Raw genomic sequence first — 18,791 nt, forward strand, 5'->3', positions numbered from 1 at the left:
TGTGTTATCTGCTACATTGTTTTCTTCCCTAAACAGCTTTGTGTCAACCTGACCAATGAAAAGATGCATCACTATATACAAGAGGTGCTTTTCCTACAAGAGCAAACAGAGTGTGTACAAGAGGGAGTTGCCATGGAAACTGCCTGTTCTCCTGGTAACCAGGCTGGAGTTTTGGATTTCTTCTTCCAGGTACTTACATAACATAATTAGAAACTTAACAGGATGCCTGCATTCAGGTGCCCTGGAGAGAGAGAATTTTCTTTCTGAAGGTCTTGTTTGTGAGGTGTCCTTGTATATGAGATTCTACAATGCCTTTGTAATCCCCCAATAGTTCTTTTTTTTAAGAAGCACAAATCATCCTCGCCTGAAGGGAACATTGGAAAACTCACAACTTCATTGAAAGGACAAGAAATATCAGAACTTTCTGATATAAGAATATTCTCCATTTTACTTATCAAACCTACAAGTCTCATTGGCCAGTTACAAGAGGCCAATGCACCAAATGAATTTTATAAGCTAATGTCTAAGACTGAGACACCATGAAATATATAGTTTGTTGTATATTGGTCCTTAACAGTTCTAAAATTTACATTTTGAAATGTTGGAAGGAAAATATGTATACACACACACACACACACACACATATATATATATATATATACATACATACATATATACATATATGTATATGTGTGTAAATATATATTTTTATATATATATACACATACACACATATATAAAACTTTTGATTAAAATTAAGACTGAGGGCATCAGCATGTGTTTATACTCATATTTATTATTTCTGTGTACCTTGAAAAGCTTTTGACTCAGTAACTTTATTGAATCAATAATTATCTAATAGGTGAGGCAGCAAGATGTCTTATCACTAATAAAGGCGCCTTTTGTCCTGGACGTACTTGATAAAGGAAACAACTGACTACTGCAAGTTGCCCTCAGACCTGCACATGAATGCCATGGCACGCACACATATGGACATGCGCACACACACACACACATACAGTGGGGGAGATGATAGATGCATGTGAGAACATGTTTTATCAACACATCAACAGTAACTTCTGTTTCCTATCATGGGATTCTGTATGGATTCACCCATTACCTCTAAATGCTTGACTAGTGTTTCAAATAGACACCATCTAGGGTTTTTGGAAAGCTTAGGGTATTGCTTTCCACCTTCTGTCTCTACAAAGGTAGATTTGTCTAAAAATATTAGTGTTTTCCTAACACTATAGCATGGTGCTTAAGTCCTGCCACCCAGTTGTCAGGATAAGCGTTATATCTGAGAGATCCAAGGTGGCGGAGTACAGCCATCATAGGCTGATGGACAATCATAGACATGTGTTAAAAGTCAAGACACTCCCATCCTGGTTAGCTGTGTGAATATAATAACACTGGAGAGTGTGTGTCAAGGATACCAAGTGGAGCAACAGAAGCAAGCATGTGACTTTTGCTGACTTTCAGAAACCATCAGGATTCTTCTCCCTACTGGATGAAGAGAGTCAAGTGATTTGGTCAGTGGAGCCAAACCTCCCCAGAAAGCTGCAGGGTCTCCTGGAATCGTCAAACACAAATGCAGTCTATTCCCCTGTGAAGGACGGCAATGGAAACGTTGCTTTCAAAGGCCAAGGCGCGGCCTTCACTGTCATGCACTACGCAGGAAGGGTGAGTGGACAGCCCATGTGGTGTGCCCTGTGTACGGACGCACCAGAGGGGAGGGAGCTTCAGAGCGCAGGGTTCCAAGATGTGCTATTCCACACTCAAAGGCCACATGAACAGCCCGCAGTCATTAACGTTTGCAAGCTCCTTGCCCTTGCTGTGAGGCTTGAGTTCACATCTCAGAACAGTGTGTGCTGAGCAGGGGAGCTATCTCACTGTGTGTGTAGACTTCAATTAACGTGAGTGGAAGAGCCTCAGGCTTATCATAACTAGCTTTACTCCACATTTTTGGGGATTTGTTTCTTATATAAATTTTGGGTTTCTGAATGTGCTTGGCCTGTATGTGGGCTTAGTATTGATGTCTTTCTCTTAGAGCCTAAGAAAGCAAGCCCTCAGCTGGGCAGTGGTGGTGCACGCCTTTAATCCCAGCACTTGGGAGGCAGAGGCAGGTGGATTTCTGAGTTCGAAGCCAGCCTGGTCTACAGAGCTCCAGGACAGCCAGGGCTATACAGAGAAACCCTATCTCAAACCCCCTACCCCCCCGAAAGAAAGTAAGCCCTCCAACCTTTTCCAGCGTTCTAGTTGGGTTTGCAAAACTGGTTTCTTCCATCAGAGTCTCACCCCTGCCTATAGGTGTGTCCCCACACTGCTTTGCTGTCTCATGTGCATCTTTGCTTCTTGATTTACCTGCCATAACTTTCTGACGAAAGTCTTCTCTTCAGATCCGGTGTTCCAATCCTCTCAGTTTTCTTGGGTCTCTCTTACCCCATAAACTCCTTCCCAGGTAGAGTATAAACATCCTTCCAACCTACTCAACAACACATCTTTTCACCTGTTAATTAAATAATCTCTGTTCTTCTCTACCCAACTCTTGTTTATTAGTGATGCCTTCTACTTTTAGGATTACAACCACACACAGATGCAGAGACACAGACACACACACATACACACACAGGCGCACACACACAGGCACACACAGACACAGGAAGACACACACACAGATTCAGACAGACACACACAAAGACAAACACACACACAGACACACACACACACACAGACACACACAGACACACACACACACTTACACCTGCACTCTGAGCTACCACTTAGCAAAAATGAGGGACTTGAAAAGTATCCCATTTGATCTCTCCCCTTGCTTACTGAGACTTCGCTGTCCACCAGAAGAGGAAGAGAGATGAGCCAGGAATAGCACACACCTAACAGTCAGATGACAGGAAAAGTGTCAAAGTTAATATGCTACAGCTGTCAGCCTAATGCTATGTAAGGATGCAATTATTTGGCTCGTAAAAGTATACAGATGTCTCCAGAGGCACTCACTAACTGTGGAGGAGAGAGTATTTCAGTGGAGACTTGAACTCTGGTACTATGTGCCACTATACTGCACAAAAGTCACTTGAACAGGACAGAAAGTACTCTCATTGTCTGCACAGAAGACAACTCAGCTTAGAAGAACTTTGAGAGGATCTAACTTGAAATTTCAGAGGTGCTCCTAAAGGAGGCCATGAACCTGCCTGTTGCCAGTTCCTGTATGGATACCACAGCACCTGTAGAACAGCAGCAAGCACACCCTCACACTCAGTACCAGAGAAGCAGGGACTAGACTCAGGGTGACATGTCAGAAAGTACAGAGGTACAGCCCCTGTCACTCTGCCTTCTAAGCCAGGGCGACAGCGTTGAACAGATGGTAGGCAGAGAACAGTAAAATCCCTGGTGCAAACTAGTCTGAAAAGGAGGCAATTACAGAAAGCAGTGAGGAGGAGTGGGCAGGCCCCATAGCCACCCATGGATTTGGGAAAGGGTGCAAGTTTCATTGACTGTGGAAAGAGTGATAGGGTATATAACATTACTGCTTTCGGTTAATCCATGGACATCTGTGTGTGCCTTTCTGATGGCTCCATCCTCTCGAGCCCTGGCATTGTCAGAGGAGATGTGATGAAGCAGTCCTAAGGAGACGGTGTTAGACATATTGGGGGAAAGGCAGGGCAGGCTTTGTGTGATTGGCCAGCATCCACCTTTGAGCAGTAGCAGGAGATAAGGAGGTGGTATTCATGAGAAGGGGATGGGTGGGAAGTGAGATAAAGAAGAGCCAAAGCTCTGGGTCAGAGCCAGTAGGACCCCACTGTCCTCAGGTGGCTGACAAGCAGGACACTGTGTCAAGCCAAGACATGAATCCCTTAGAGGGGAACACTGAAAATGCTCAGGTTCAGATCTTCTAAGCTGGTGGCATGGACTTAAATGCAAACCCTGACTGGATGGTGGGCATCCTGATTGACCCAATCTAAGAACAGCATGGAGAGAAACAACTATTGACAAGAGAGGCCTCTCAGGAGCTCAAGGAGGTGACTAGGAAGCCCACCTAATAGGGTAGATGTTAGGCAGAAGATGCCCCTGTGAGAAGCTGCGTTTATTGATGTCAGTAGACGCTTGGAGAGGCTTGTGGGACATGGGAAGAGATTGATACAAGGTTCTATGTTTTAATCCCCAAATAGTTCCCAATTGTCATTCTCTTTGGCCTTTTCAAAGTCTTTACAAGTAGAAGAGTGCTCCACTGTTGACTTCAAATTCCTCTGTCTTCTTCCTATTGTACATTTTCTGGATCTGGGGAAAATACATACCAAGCTATACAGGTGGCTATCATGACTTCTTCTAATTTAGGAAATTACTTTCTTAGGAGCTTCCTAGGATCTCTGTTAAACTTGCATCTGAACGCCCTTATTCGTAAGTCTGTTGCATTGTGCCTTATAGACCAATTGAACCCATAAGAAGTACTGAGCATTAAAATTCAACAACAGTGTGGTTTGGAATCACAGTCTGCTTATTTTGAGTTCAGTTGTAATTATTTTTCTGAGTACCTAATAGCATTTCAATTTTAATTTTGTTTTTGCAACTTTAAGGGGAAAACAACTGACAGTTTAAATTACTAGGGAATTGTTCACCGAGTTCTCAGAGAAATTAAAGAACACAGGACAGCCCGATGATTAGTTGGTTCAGAGCCAAAGCCCCAGTGGAATCGTGCATTTTCCTTTAAAAGCATCTTTGTTTTTAAAGAGAGTTTTCCATGATTGGAGTCTATTTTGTGGCTTTACAGAAATCTTTCATTTTGCCGAGATGTACTAATGAGTTGTAGCCAAAGGAGTCCCCAGGGCCCTGTTCACATGCTACAGTGTAGATTCTACGTGATTTTGAGCAATATGTCGTCCCATATGCCTTTTGAGTTGTCAGATGTAGCCACAGGCATTGACGTGTTGGACCATTGCATCAGAAAGCAAGAGCATCATGAACGTACTACGTTTTGTTGATGAAGTGATTATGGGAAAAGTTCACCCACTTAAAAGCAGCATGTGCTGTGTATGATGCATAACCTTTGACCCCAGAGCTGACTCTCAAGGAGAGAGCTCAATGGATCCATGTGTTCTTGAGCCTCTTCATAGCATCTTCTTGACCAGATGGATGGTGTAAACATCCCTGCATCACTCGGTGCTCCTGCCTGGTGGGCTGACTTGCTTGTTTTAATGAGAATATGCTACACCCTATAAGAGAGATAGCTGATTGCAGAGCTGACAGTAGCATTGTTCCCCTGTCCCCATCTGGATGGGTTCTGGATGAACTTATCCAACCTGGGAACTCTAAAGAGGAGCTTCCACCCTGCTTAGGAAGCATCTTGAGGCGGAAGCTCTGAGGTCCTTTTAGGAATGTTTAAGCACCATTATCTGAATTACATCTGATGATCCTTCCTAAACACATCTGAATGTTTCATTACCCCCAGGAGCGCGGTGCAGCTTCCTGTCTCCATTACCAGAAATATCTTAAAGTAAATGGGAAAAGACTGTGCATGAAATATTAACAAGATCTCATTAATGAGCGTGCATTCAAATCAAAGAAAGCTTTTGGGGGCTTGGCTTCTTTTTTTTTGTTTGATTATTTGCTTTACCCAATTTTAAATCATATGTGAAGTTGCCTGTTTCGGAATTTGCTCTTAAACTGATGATTTACGTGACAGATAAGCATTAAGCCCACTAGTGTGTCTGCGTTTATTGGCTGTTAGAATTCAGGACCTTGAAGGAGAGAAGAATTACAGCTTGACAATACCAGCTCTTAGGAGAGGTGAATTTCCATTACAGCAGTGCTGAACTAACTCTTCTCAGAAACTGTGCTCTGAAGCTCCTAAATTTTGCAGTGAGAAAAAGTGAACAGCTTATGAAGTTGTAAAGTGATCTGGGGGCAAAAAAGTAAAGATTAAGTTAATAAAATTTAAATAAAGATTCAGTTGTGAAGCACATATCCCATACTCACACGAGCAGATCCTCATGTATTTAAGCCGTGAACGGCCTTGCTCAGAGCAAATGTCTTAGTGTATGTCTCGGGGCTCCAGTGTAAGGAGATGGCCTGAGATTGGGTCCTCCCATTCTAATGGTAGTGTGCAGAGAGGGCTTGAGGGTCATGTGACCCCAACAGGCCATGATTAGAATGATAGAGGCCATGAGCCAGTAGGACCTGAGCCACCCTGGATGAAAGAGTCAGGGTGGATCTGCCTCGAAACCCCCAGAGCTCCAGCCACGTTCTCCCTCCAGAACCACAAGAGCACAGACCTCTCTTCTACGGCCACCCACACTGTATTTACAGGTTCCAGCAGCAGCCTGAGGTAGACAATACAAACATTCATTGTTTCCTGGCAGTTTACATACAAGAAAAGTGAAACACATTGTTTCAGGGTTTCTTCCCAATCGATTTATCTCAAGCTAACCCCTATATTTCTCGACCTCTTTACCTCCCGTGCTTTTTCCTCACCTGGACGTCCCATGTCCTCTGTCCTAGATCTGGGCATCTCTCTGAACATCATGTTCCTGACCTAATCTATGCTACTTTCAACTCACCTTACCGTCATCGTGATGCCTGACACTAGCAGTGACCACATCCTTGTGTGTAAACAGCACCGTGTCAGTTTCTAAGTAGGCCTTTGGTGAGGGCAGATGATTCATCTCGATTGTACAGTTATGGGAGAGGTTGATAGAACTTTAGCTACAGAAGAACAGAAACTGGGTGGCTTCATCCCTCTGCAATGTAATGGAATACAGAAGTTCAAACACTAGCATCTGCAGGTTGCTCCTGGCCTCTCTGCTAACAGGATATAGTCAGTCCCTGAGTTATGAAAGCATTCTTCCCAACTCTGCCGTTCGTGTCTCATGGGTCATTTCCTCTTCCCATAAGGATTCAGGGATAATGTAATATGTCCCCCCTCTGAGTCTAAGAAATTACACACTGTTTAAAACAGCATTGCAAATAATGGTCTATAATGTTGGGTGAACATGATTTTGGGAGAGACCATCCACACAGGAGTTTCTGGTGGGTGGTGATCACTCATTTCACATGGCCCCATGTCTTCATCTCCCTCCATCTACTGGGTCAACACACACAGTGCTTTATCATCTGCGCCTTGCAGAATCCATACATATAGAGGAAAGAAAAAAGGCATTGCTTTAACCAAGCAAGCTTGAGTTTCATTCCATAGCTACATGACAGTGAAGACAAGGATCCTCAGTTGCACACCCACAAAATTTAAAGCTGAGGAATGTATCACTATGAATCTCATGGTTTCTTCTGGGATTAAGGAGTAGGCTGGCAGTACATGCAGGCATGATTATTTTTACATATTTCCTTAAATACATCTATCATAGCCCCTCCACAGTTGTCTAAGGCCTGCTATATGTACTGGCCACAAGGTTAATCAAAAATTTGAATAGACAGAGAGATCAGTCAGTTTACTGTTTTGTCTAAAATATTGGTAGGCCAATGGACTTACTTAAGTGTTAAAATATCCCTTTTTTGTTTGCCAGAACTTGTACATTCTTACATCTCATAAGTGTGTGTGTGTGTTTGTGTGTGTGTGTTTTTGTGTGTGTGTGTGTGTGTCTGTGTGTGTGTGTGTTAGAACGCAGAGCCAGGCTTAGTAGCACGTGTTTGAATTCTTGCCTTTTTCCTAACACAAGTTGATCATCATTGAGACAGCTGTAACCACACTGGTTGTAGTACGATCTCTTACCGCTTTCCCACCACACTTTATAGACTTCCCTGAAAGATAAGTGGAGACAATTCAGTGATTTCTCTATCTATGGAAGCCATAAAAACTTTCTCGCAGAAAGAGAGAGCATGCAGATGACAGCCTTAACTTATGCTAATGTGACATTCTCTTTCTCCTGGGCTAGACCTGTCCCGTGTGGCGAGTAGCTACACCTTGATTAAAAAGAATTCTGCAAAACTATTAGATCCTTTAGCATTTGGGTTTATGATTAACAGTGTGAACCCACAGGTGTTTGGGATTTTACTGTACATTCAGTGATATCCTTTCAATATTATTTCCCTCAAGAAAATTAAAACCTTGCAATCTGTGTACACACTCTGCATTGTAATTTTACGATGAGATAAAAATTTATAGTCCCCTACTACAGTGTACTTATGGTCTTTAAAGCATGCATCAGGATTCTTCCTCAACCCCCTACACAACATTCATAAACAAGAGTTGTCATCCCAGACACATAAGCCTGGATCTGGTACTATTTGTTGTGATTTTCCAGGCAGTCGCCAGAATTTGTTAGTAGCACATTGCTGAAGGACAGGGAGTGAGGAGAAGCTGTTATTGATTCAGGGGCTATCTGTAAAATACCTGAATGCTTTTCTTCTCCTCACAAAGGACGTGTTCCCTCACTGAATACGCTTGAGTCTGAAAATTACCCCTTGTTTAGAATTAGGCTGCCACCCAGATCTTCTCACAGAGGAAAATCTTTACTCCACTGATTCTAGTATGTTCTAGGTGGGATACTGACTAAAATCAACCTCTGTACTCTTGACCTATTGACATGGGTAGTTCATGGGGACACTTTCAGTCTCTTTAGCCTTGCAGGTGTGCCTGTGCCCAGAGTGACATTTATAGCTTGTGCCCTGGGCCTTGTCTCTGAAGATTTGCAGGAGACACTGTGTACCCAGGAAAACTCTGGAAGTGAATCTGTAAATCCGATGACAGAGGAGAGAGACAAATCAATGGTGACTACTGCTTTCTTTTCCCTCCTCACTTTCCCCCAGGCAGAAATCCCAGACACAACAATCAACTCTGTCTGGTCTCAGCAAAACTGATGCTATTAAAGGTTATTTGATGAAAACATTTTGACCCATGTGGAAAGAGCTTAATTTATGATCTACATGTCTTCTCTTTTTGGTCCGATGTTTTTAAAAAATAAACATTGAGATAGCAGGTCTCAATGGGACCCTGCTATCTTCTTCCTACGTCAAAGTTTCCTTTGAAGGTTGTCCTTGGAGATGTGGTGGTGAACTGTCATGGGAGATACCTCTCTCCCTCCCCCTCCCCCTCCCCCTCTACTCCCCTTCTACTCCCCCTCTCCCTTTCCCTTCCTCCCTCTCTCTCTCCCTTCCTCCCTCTCTCTCCCTTCCTCCCTCTCTCTTCCTTCCTCCCTCTCTCTCCCTTCCTCTCTTTCTCTCTTCTTCCGTCCCCTCTCCCTCCTCCTTCTTCCTCTCCCTTCCTCCCTCTCTCCATCCCTCCACCTCTCTCTCTCTCTCTCTCTCTCTCTCTATGCCTCACCACTGGGTAGGAAAAGTCCAGGGATCCTTGGCCTCTTTAAGTTCAGCGTGTCCTCTTACTTTTCAGGGCAGATAAAAAGTTGTAAATATGAAGCTTTGAATCTCCTAAATTATTGACACTTTCCTGTCAATACCTTTTCCTTTAAAGGAACAAATGAACTGTTCTCATTCACCTCAGCTTCGTCAAGTTTACCATCCAGATATCTTGGCACTGAGATGATGACTCTTCACATTACCCAGTGTTCGTTGTGCCCGTCATGAATTAGAACCAAAAGGAAATGCTAAAAAACAAAAGGAAATACTGAATACTAAATACTAAATCACTTCTTGGAAAAATAATAAAGCCTGCCATTTTTGTTACTTTTCTCACTGCTGTGACAAAACGGCTGACAAGAAGCAACTTCAGGGAGGAGGGGATGATGTAAGCTCATTAACTAAGGGTGTCGCCGCTCATCCTCAGGAAGGTGGGATAGCATCTGCACTTTGCAGGCATGGGAGCTGGCTTACATCCATCCAGGTGAATCAAGAAGTACAGAAAACATAAAATGGGAGCAGATAAAATACCCTAAGCCCTGTCTATATGTGAATATCCCTCCCCCACCACACATACCTCCTCTCCAAACTGTGCTATCAGCTGGGCACACGTGTTCTGAAAGAAGAGCATTCACAGATGCCTTATATGCAAAGTCCAGTGCCCTGCTTATAATTTTGGTGATAAACAGAACAAACTCAGCGGTCCACAAGGGGTCAAGGTCCTTGAGACAGACTGAGCGGAAAGCTGCAGCCATGCATGAAAAGTAGCCAGACATATTTGCATTTCCTGAAAATGATCATTTATTTATTTTGCTAAACCAGTCTTCACATATATTCTGGTGTGATATATTGAATTCACAAGTATGTCTGCAAAGTTCTGCATTTTTATCATCTGTTAATCCTAACCACTTCTCTGAGGATATTTTGCATCTTGTAAATAACAGGATGCAGGAAGGGAGTAGGGACGTGAAGGATGTGCAGATTTACTTCTGTGCCATAAATATTGATGATCTTCTGAGTGCCAAGCTGGTGGGCACTTATAACTCAGTGTCCTGGGAAGATGACTACCCGATACATGATCCAGCTGCCTCTCTCGGGAGCTTCAGATCTTCACAGGGCTCCCTGCCACCTTCTAAGTACTCAGTGTCTGTCATCTTATTCTAAAAACAAAATCAATTCAAAAGGATAATTTCCATGTTTATACCTCTTTTAACTTTTAGCAAAACAAGAAACCTAACCTAAGGGTATACTGAATATCTCTCTCCCAAAATGCTTGAGATCAAAGCATTTCCTGTTTCATATGTTTCAGATTTTCAAATTTCTCGTAGAATTTACTAGTTGAGAGACCGTAATATCAAAATTCAAAATCTGAAATGTTTTAACTTTTCTTAATTCCTGAAATTTTCATACAATGTATTTTGATCAAGTTCACTCCTACTCATCCAGCTTTATGTTCTCTCTCTCTCTCTCTCTCTCTCTCTCTCTCTCTCTCTCTCACACACACACACACACACACACACACATATATATATATATATTCCATATCCAATAGAGTCTTGTTTGTGTTAGCTAACTATTTCTAGCTTCAGGGCCTACTCTGGAGTGTGGTGGACATATTGGAGATCAATAGCATTGAGGAAAACTGATTCTTGTTCCCTTGGCATCCATCAAATGTCAATTGCCCCTCAATTAGGTGCCGTTGTGAGCCACAGGTAAGGCATCTATGAAGGCCTTACAAGAGTCTGCCCCCAATGAGGGAATCTCGTGAGAGAACTTCCATTCTCCATGTTGGGACTCTGGACTGAGCTAACACAGGTCTTACACGAGCGGTCACAAGTGCTATGAGTTTATAAGTCGAACTTCCCCGTCAAAACCCGAAAGCACTGCTTCCTGGCATCATCTCCCAACTCTGGCTCTTGTAATTTTTTCTGTTTCTCTCTTACCAGAAGATCCCTGACCCCTGAAGTGAAGGATATGACGTAGATGTCCTTTTAGGGCTGTATGTTATCAAGACTCACTCTCTCTCTCTCTCTCTCTCTCTCTCTCTCTCTCTCTCTCTCTTTCTCTCTCTTCGTATTCATATTGACCGGTTGTGAGTTTTTGCGTTAATTGCCATCTACAACAAAAAAAAGTTCATCTGATGAGGCCTGAGCGATACACTCACTTATGGCTATAGCATTATGTCATTATGAGTCATTTAAATACTATTTCCATTTACCAGAATAACAGTGGTAGGATTTCCCCTAGAGCCCACGACCTATCTAGTCTCAGGTTCTTGCCCTGACTAACAGTGCCAGGTATAAGCTCCGTCCTGTGGAATAGTCCTTACACATAATCAGAAAATGGTTAGTTACTCCCATAATGTTGGCGCCACCATTACGCCAGTGGCCATATCTTTCCAGGCAACAATGGAGCCCTTCATTATTGTAGCTCACGGAATCCTCGGCGGCTGGTTGAGATTGGTGAATCCCCTTCTCCCCCAGAAGCATGCAAAGCACCTTCCAGCACTCTGAAGGCTAACCATTAGAGATAACACTTCAAGGTGAATAGCAGCCTGTCTTCTTCGTGTTCTGTGACTCAATCACATGGTGTCTTCAGAAAGAGGGTCTTACTGTCAACTTCTCGAGGGTAACTAAGAAAGATGGAAACAGCCTGTGACCTGTTGGACCCTGTTGAACCCCAGTCTAAAAAGTTCCAAAAGGTGTAAGCCATTCTTGGCACTGAGCTTCTGAGTTTGGATAAGAATGACCACCTTGGGGACCATAATTTTTCCATAAAGGAATAAAAGACTGTTGTTCTTCAAAGTCATATCAATTACCTGCTTTGCTTCTCTGTTAACAACTGATCCTAACATTAAATGAGGCAATCTTGGTTCACTCGTTAGGAGCAGACGTAAGCTGTTGGCTCTTATAGATGCCTTACCTATGGCTCGCAAGCTGGCCTTCTATAATCTGTCTCAAAGTTTATCTTCCCCGAATATAAAGTAGCCTATGCTTTTCAGTCTATGGCAGATGTTCCAGATGGCCTTAGAGTTCTTGTTCTCCATGGCATGGTGTGTGTTGTCAGGATTTAATTTTATTTTATTGCTGGCACAATTCAGAAAGTGTAGGCCTTCCCTGTGACTGGATAAAAATGTGGGCACCTCCACTCTATTTTGGCTTTCACTCACAGATCCAAGTTTAATTTGTCATAATCAAATGGCAAACGTCCATGAAAGCTGAGGTGCTCAAAGCACTTAAGTACAGTAGTGCTTGTGACCATTCTGTGCAGCTAGTCCTCTTGATTTCCCTGACACGCTCCCTTTCCTGTAGGTTGTCTTCTGCAGTCACAGTGGGGCTCCAGCACACAAACCTTCATCCAGCCCAGATTAACTTGTCTTTCTGTATGGTTAGCTCTCCAATGGTCAAAGGTTGACTCCAGGCAGCTGCTACTGTATATAGTGCCGCAGTAAGCATGAGAATATAGGAATCTTTTTGGCATAATGCTTTTATTCCATTTAGATATATACACATAGCAATGGAATGGACATATCATAGGGCGGTTCTACTTTTTACTTTTGAAGGGACTCTCCATCTTGACTTCATACTGCTTGTCCTAATTTATATTCCCACCAGAAGGGAGAGAAGGGCCTGCCTCAGCTTCTTGATGATTTTTGAGTTGATCTGCCTGGGGTGAGGTAATATCACTGCTGTGGTCTGACTCGAATGTATCCAGTGTGAATAAGATTGAGCTATTTCATATTTCCATTAACTACAGCTTTTCTTCCATGACATTAAAGGAGTGATAACTCTGTAATACATTGGGTGCAAAATTAGATCATTATGTTGGGAGTAATAAGGATATAACCATAAACACACACACACACACACACACACACACACACACACATATATATATATATATATATATATATATATATATATATATATACATGTATGTATATGTGTGTGCGCATATGTATACGTGTACATATACATATACGTATATGTGTATATATATATATATATTAAATACAGAACAGACAGACTTGTACACATACAAAAATGGACTGTGACAGCCATGCATGTCAGTCTTCCAAGGTGGCATGTTCTTACACACCTAAGCTATCACTGCAGGGGGGCTTCATAGAGGCACTTTTGACTTTTGGCATTTTAACCACATGGAAATGTCACTCTCCAGCTCAGGAACGTTGCATAATAATGTAATTATCAACTTGCTTGGCCTAAACACGTTGACTTACAAAGCAGAGTAGGAAGGCTCTAAGACAAATGATCAGCATTTAGCCTGGTGTCCGCGTGCACACCTGTTATGAGGCAGCTCACCAATGGGGAGACCGTAACAGGGAAGGGAAATGAAGAGAGATGATGTCTGAGAAGGGACTCTGTACATGGAAACCCAGGACTCCCCTAGAAGCCAGTGTGGTGCTGTCAGTGTCCAGAGGAACCCATCCTAGCCCGGAGTGTGACCAGAGTTGAGGATATACATGGTAGTTAAATGCAGTGCCTGCAGCTCGTGGCCCCTAGCCAGTTCTTCTTTCATCCTTTTGTTTAGACCTCTCTGCCTATATGATTAGATTCAGGGAATGGCCAGGATACCCCGCCCTGTAGTCTTTCAGAGATGAATCAATCTATTGGCCTTCCTGCACCCCGCTTTCCTTTATACCTTCAAGATGCCTAACATGTTATACTCGAGCACTCGATTGTCCTGGCTGCATTCTTGGCTTTGCTTTTCTGTGAGCTACACAGCTGCTACAAAGAGTTAAAGTGTTGGCACCAAGACCAGCAAAGACAAAAAAGCCTTGGGAACTGTCAAATTAGGGCACAGTACAAACTTAAAAGAAAATGTATTAAAATTTCTAAGAGAAGGACATGATTTGGGGGATTTGGTTGTATAAGAAATGCCAATAACCTGAGATGGTTAAGAGATTCACCAGGACAGAGAGCAGCTGCCACCCAGATGTCAAGGAGATATGGGAAGAAAAGACACCATGCACCTTGGGCGTTTGGAGCAGATGCTGGAAGTTGGAGCCATGGCCCCTATGACCATGTGTTCAAGCAGCAGGTTCTGCTTGGCTGGAGAGGAAGGCGCTGATCAGAGCTTCTCTGACCCCCTTCTCTTCCCATCCTAACCCAGATACTGGCTTCAGGCAGCACTTCTACATGACTACCAGGACATCTCTAGGATGTCCACTGTCTAGAACTGAGTTGACCAGTGACTTACTGGAGGCAAACATCCACATAAGAGGACAAGATGATGTCCTGGCAAAGCAAGGGGAACATGTGCAGAAGCCCAGCTCTTGAGAAGGCAAAATAGCAAAACCAATGACAAAGAGATCAAGAGAAATCAATTAAAGACTGGCAATCTCTAGAAGAAGGAGCTGGGGTGATATCAAGTTTGGCCACTCGAAGTTTCCGAAATTTTATAAATGTGTCCTTTACAAGAGCAATCAGTTTAATGGGACTTAAAACAAATTTTATTTTTAATTCAGATAATTTCAGTCCAGGTACATTTTTGATATTATTTTTTTAAGAGTTTCACATTATAGCCCCCAAGTCCGGTCTAGAACTCACTACACAACCAAGGTTGGTCTGGAACTGACAATGTAGTCAAAGTTGGCTTTGAACTCATAACAATCCCACTGCCCAGCCTTTTGAGTGCTGGATTACAAATGTAAGCCACCACACTCAGATGGTGGCTTTATTTTAATAGACTTTGCTCTCTCAGCCACACTAAAGACAAATTGAAAAAATCTCAGTATGTGAGGTCCACTCATGCCCACTTACCATATCCACAGAAGGCCTCCTCTCATTCCTTGCAACCAGTGAGTTTATCAGTGGTCTGTGCTAACAAAATCATCACACTTTGCTGTCAATAACGGCTGGACAGAGGAGAAACGGAGGCATGGGGATGAGGAAACTCACTCCCGACTAGTGTTCAGAGTGGCTATGGCTTAACCTTGGAGACTAGCATGGGAATCCGCCCTTCCTAAGGTTCACTTGGACTTCATCACACGCTCACTCGCGGCTTTCAGAATGCTCTCCCGCCCTGCATCTCTTGACTTTGCGTCAGAACTGACTAGCGAGGACGTGGCAAGTGTGTGTTTTTGGCTTGCCTCCCAGAAGTGGTGACTGGGGAGTTTGGGTGAGATCTGAAAGATTTGCCTTCACATGAATAATTTTAAATGAAGACTTTGGCTGATAGAAATCTGGAAGCCCTATCTTCAGAAACGCTGACTATACCAGCCCCAGAGTTGGCAGTTAGGTTGGGCTGTATACTCCGCCCTCGTCTTTGCACCACCCCTCTCTCCCATTGGTCCCATGTAGGAAGAAGAGGCTTCCAGTACTGGTTGGCCCCTGCCTGAACTTCTTCACCCAATCAAGGCAGCCAGCTGCTCTTAAGTTCAGTTCTGGGAACTCTGTGTGAGGAGAGGGAGCTATGGCTAAGGCTTTGTCTTGTCTTACATTCCTGTTTCCTTGGTGACGCGCCAAGCTCAAGCTTGACAGCCTTCGCTTAAGAGAAAAGCGCATGTGTGCGCCTCAGTCTTCCGTGACTTATTTTCATTGTGGATCCAGGACACCAGGCAACTTGATGAGCTATGATTCACAGCCATGGGGAGACTCCCGTACCTCCCTGTTACAGTGTATGGCTCGTATAACTTACCTCTTAATTGTATTTACTGTAGTATACCAGGAGTATTGTAGGGAGTACATCCAACAAAGCAGCCCCCCTGCCACGCTAGTGCGCTACCCAACGCTCCCCGGCCGGGGGGCCGGCCGCCGAGGACGGCACTATCACAGCAGGGTTTAGCGACTGTTGCTTGCAGCAGAAGCAGAATGCTAAGTTTTCTTTTGAGTAATTTTATTGAGCAGAATCATTCCAAAGAGAATTTTTGAATACATGACGATTTCTTTAAAGATTTTTTTTTCGTACTGGGCTGTGTGCATATAAATTTCTCTATTACATGCACGAGGGGTGCTGCTACTCACAGCATGAAGCTTGTCTTTCAGGGTCTAGAAGGGAGAAATAAGGAAGGCTCAAGGACCCATTATAGGAGGTCATGGAGGGAAATGAAGGAATTAACCCGGCCTCCCTCTTCTGCTTTTCACACCTCTCTCCTTTATCTACCAAATAATAAACCAGAGGAACAGAGCCCTGGGCAGAGCAGCTCCCTTAATGGCCCAGGAAAGCCTTCTGCCTAAAACCTGTTCTCTACTGCCCCAGGTGGATGCTGCCACCATGAAAACAAATGGTTTTCTGTTCCCCTGACAACCAGTCGCTAAGCTATGGGTGGTTTCTATGATAGATTTTTTACCTGCATAGAAACCTGTCCACTTCACTAGGCTTTGAGGTTGCCTGCTTTTTATACTGTCTGAAACCCAGTGGCCTGATGCCCCACAGGCTCCCTAGTCTTCAAGGCCTCAATACCCTCTTAGTCCCCCCTAGTTCACTGCAGCTTCATTTTGTGTCTTTTTCATGTGAATCTGTTGCCTTGGGCTGATGGCGGTTTTTGTCAGTAGCATTGCTCTTGGTGAGACACAATGTCTGATGCCTTCCAGGGAGGTTTGTTCTGTTTAGATACAATTCTATCACAATGTTGTAAATGGTTTTAGCTGATACAATTTAAGGGTCGTGTGAGTCTTCTGTTGGGCAGGCGCCTTAGGGTAACACTTGAATGGGAGTCAAGAGAAGGGCAAACAGGAGCAATGACTTTTCACATTGAAGAGGTTCGCAGAGAACTAGGATGGTGTTTCTGTGTGTATGTTCTGAGGCCGCGCCTGCCTCTCTCCTTGGAAGTCTCAGAGGAAGACAGGACTCAGAAGGCAAAGTGGAAGGATCAGCTCACCCTTCTCAATGACTGTGAGAACAACTGTATAGCAAGAAGCAACCGAGGGGAGAAGCAGCAGCAGCCAGCAGGGTGCAAGCAGGGTTTATAGGACAGTCAGGTCACCTAAAACACAGATCACATGACCTGGAGAAACTGCATCAGTGTAGACCATGTGCTGGATGGACCCCAGGCCCAAAGCTCAAGGAATCCTTTTTGAGAAAGAGCCAAGACCATGGAGATAGGTGGGTGGGGAGATGGGAAGAGGTGAAGGGAGGGAAACGTTATCAAAATATATTATATGAAAATATTTTTAAACAAAAAAAAGTAAATGAAGAATGAAAATCAGTCCGGAGCAAGAACATGACAGCCAGGAAGAAAGCTGAGCAGTTCAGAGCACTTGCTGATCCCCCAGAGGATCTGAGTTTGGTAGCCCAGCACCCACGTGAGGTGACTCACAACAGTCTGTAACCAGGTCCAGAGCATCCATCCAACGCCTCTGTGAGTACCTGCCCTCACATGCAGAGACACACACACACCTACACATAATTAAAAAATAATCAAAACAAATCTCTTTCTTAAAAAAAAAAGACCAGTTCTTTGAATACACGGATAAAATGAAAAAAAAATCTAGTAAGGTTGACCAAAAAATAAAAATGATATAAACAACCAATATCAAGAAAAAAGATGGAAAGTATCTCTGTGACCCTGCCAGCATTTAGAAGATCAGAAGGGATAGGAATAACCCCACATGAAGGGATGGTTAGGCTAACATGGACTGATTCCTAAGAAAACTCGGCTACCTCACCTCACCCCAGTGAAGGAGATCGTCCAAACAGGCCAGTCAAGGAAAGAACTTGAAAATGCAAAATTCCCAAAAAAGAAATCTCCTTCTTCCAGATGGCTTAACTGGAGAATTCTACCAAATGTTTAAAAGAAAATTAGTAACAACTTCATGCAGTCTGATCCAGAAAATAGAATGCTTTCTGATTTGTTTTACAAAGCTAGCATCGCCCTGCTCCCCAAATCAGAAAAAGCTAGAACACAATGTGCACACACACACACACACACACACCAAAAATCAGTCCTTCAAGAACAAAACTGGATAGACACTCAAAAAATATAGCAGATTGGATTCACATATGTAAATATGTAACATGTAATAATATAATAGTATAGTAATGTATGTTATTACCATGGTTAACCAAATGCTTTCAAAAAATGTAAAATATTTGAAAATTATTCAAGATAATCCAGAATATTAATAAACTAAAGGAAAAAATTATGTCATTTATTAACAGATGCAGGAAAAACATTTGATAAAATTCAACATACATCCACAACAAGCATTCTAAGACAGCTGTGGAGGAGATGGTGTTGCCCCAAGAAAGAGCACCCACAGCAAGCTATAGCTAATATCATGTGTAATCATATGTATTCCTAAGAAAGGCAGCTCATCCCAAGGAAGAGCACCCGTAGCAGCCTATTGCTCTGCATAACCGTGGAAACCAGATGTTTTACTCTTAAGGTCAAGAGTTTGGCAAAGATGCTGACTGCTGTCAATCTGGGCCACCTGGCTGCCATCACTCTGGGCCACACAGCATTGTAGGTTCTAGTGAATCTAATGAGGATAGGAAGGAAATAAAAG

The 18,791-nt window shown here is 43.3% G+C and overlaps 1 protein-coding gene across 1 annotated transcript in view; it reads left to right on the top strand.

The window, feature by feature from the left end:
* The window catches only part of Myo16 (myosin XVI), a 356,137-nt gene that overhangs the window by 195,461 nt on the left and 141,885 nt on the right, over positions 1-18,791 (top strand). The window contains exons 21-22 of the mRNA XM_028766338.1: positions 37-189; positions 1,483-1,683. Of these exons, the coding sequence (XP_028622171.1) occupies positions 37-189; positions 1,483-1,683 (354 nt within the window). The remainder of the gene's footprint in view (positions 1-36; positions 190-1,482; positions 1,684-18,791) is intronic.

This window comes from Grammomys surdaster, unplaced genomic scaffold (assembly GCF_004785775.1).
Source record: "Grammomys surdaster isolate TR1022 unplaced genomic scaffold, NIH_TR_1.0 167, whole genome shotgun sequence".
NCBI lineage: Eukaryota > Metazoa > Chordata > Mammalia > Rodentia > Muridae > Grammomys > Grammomys surdaster.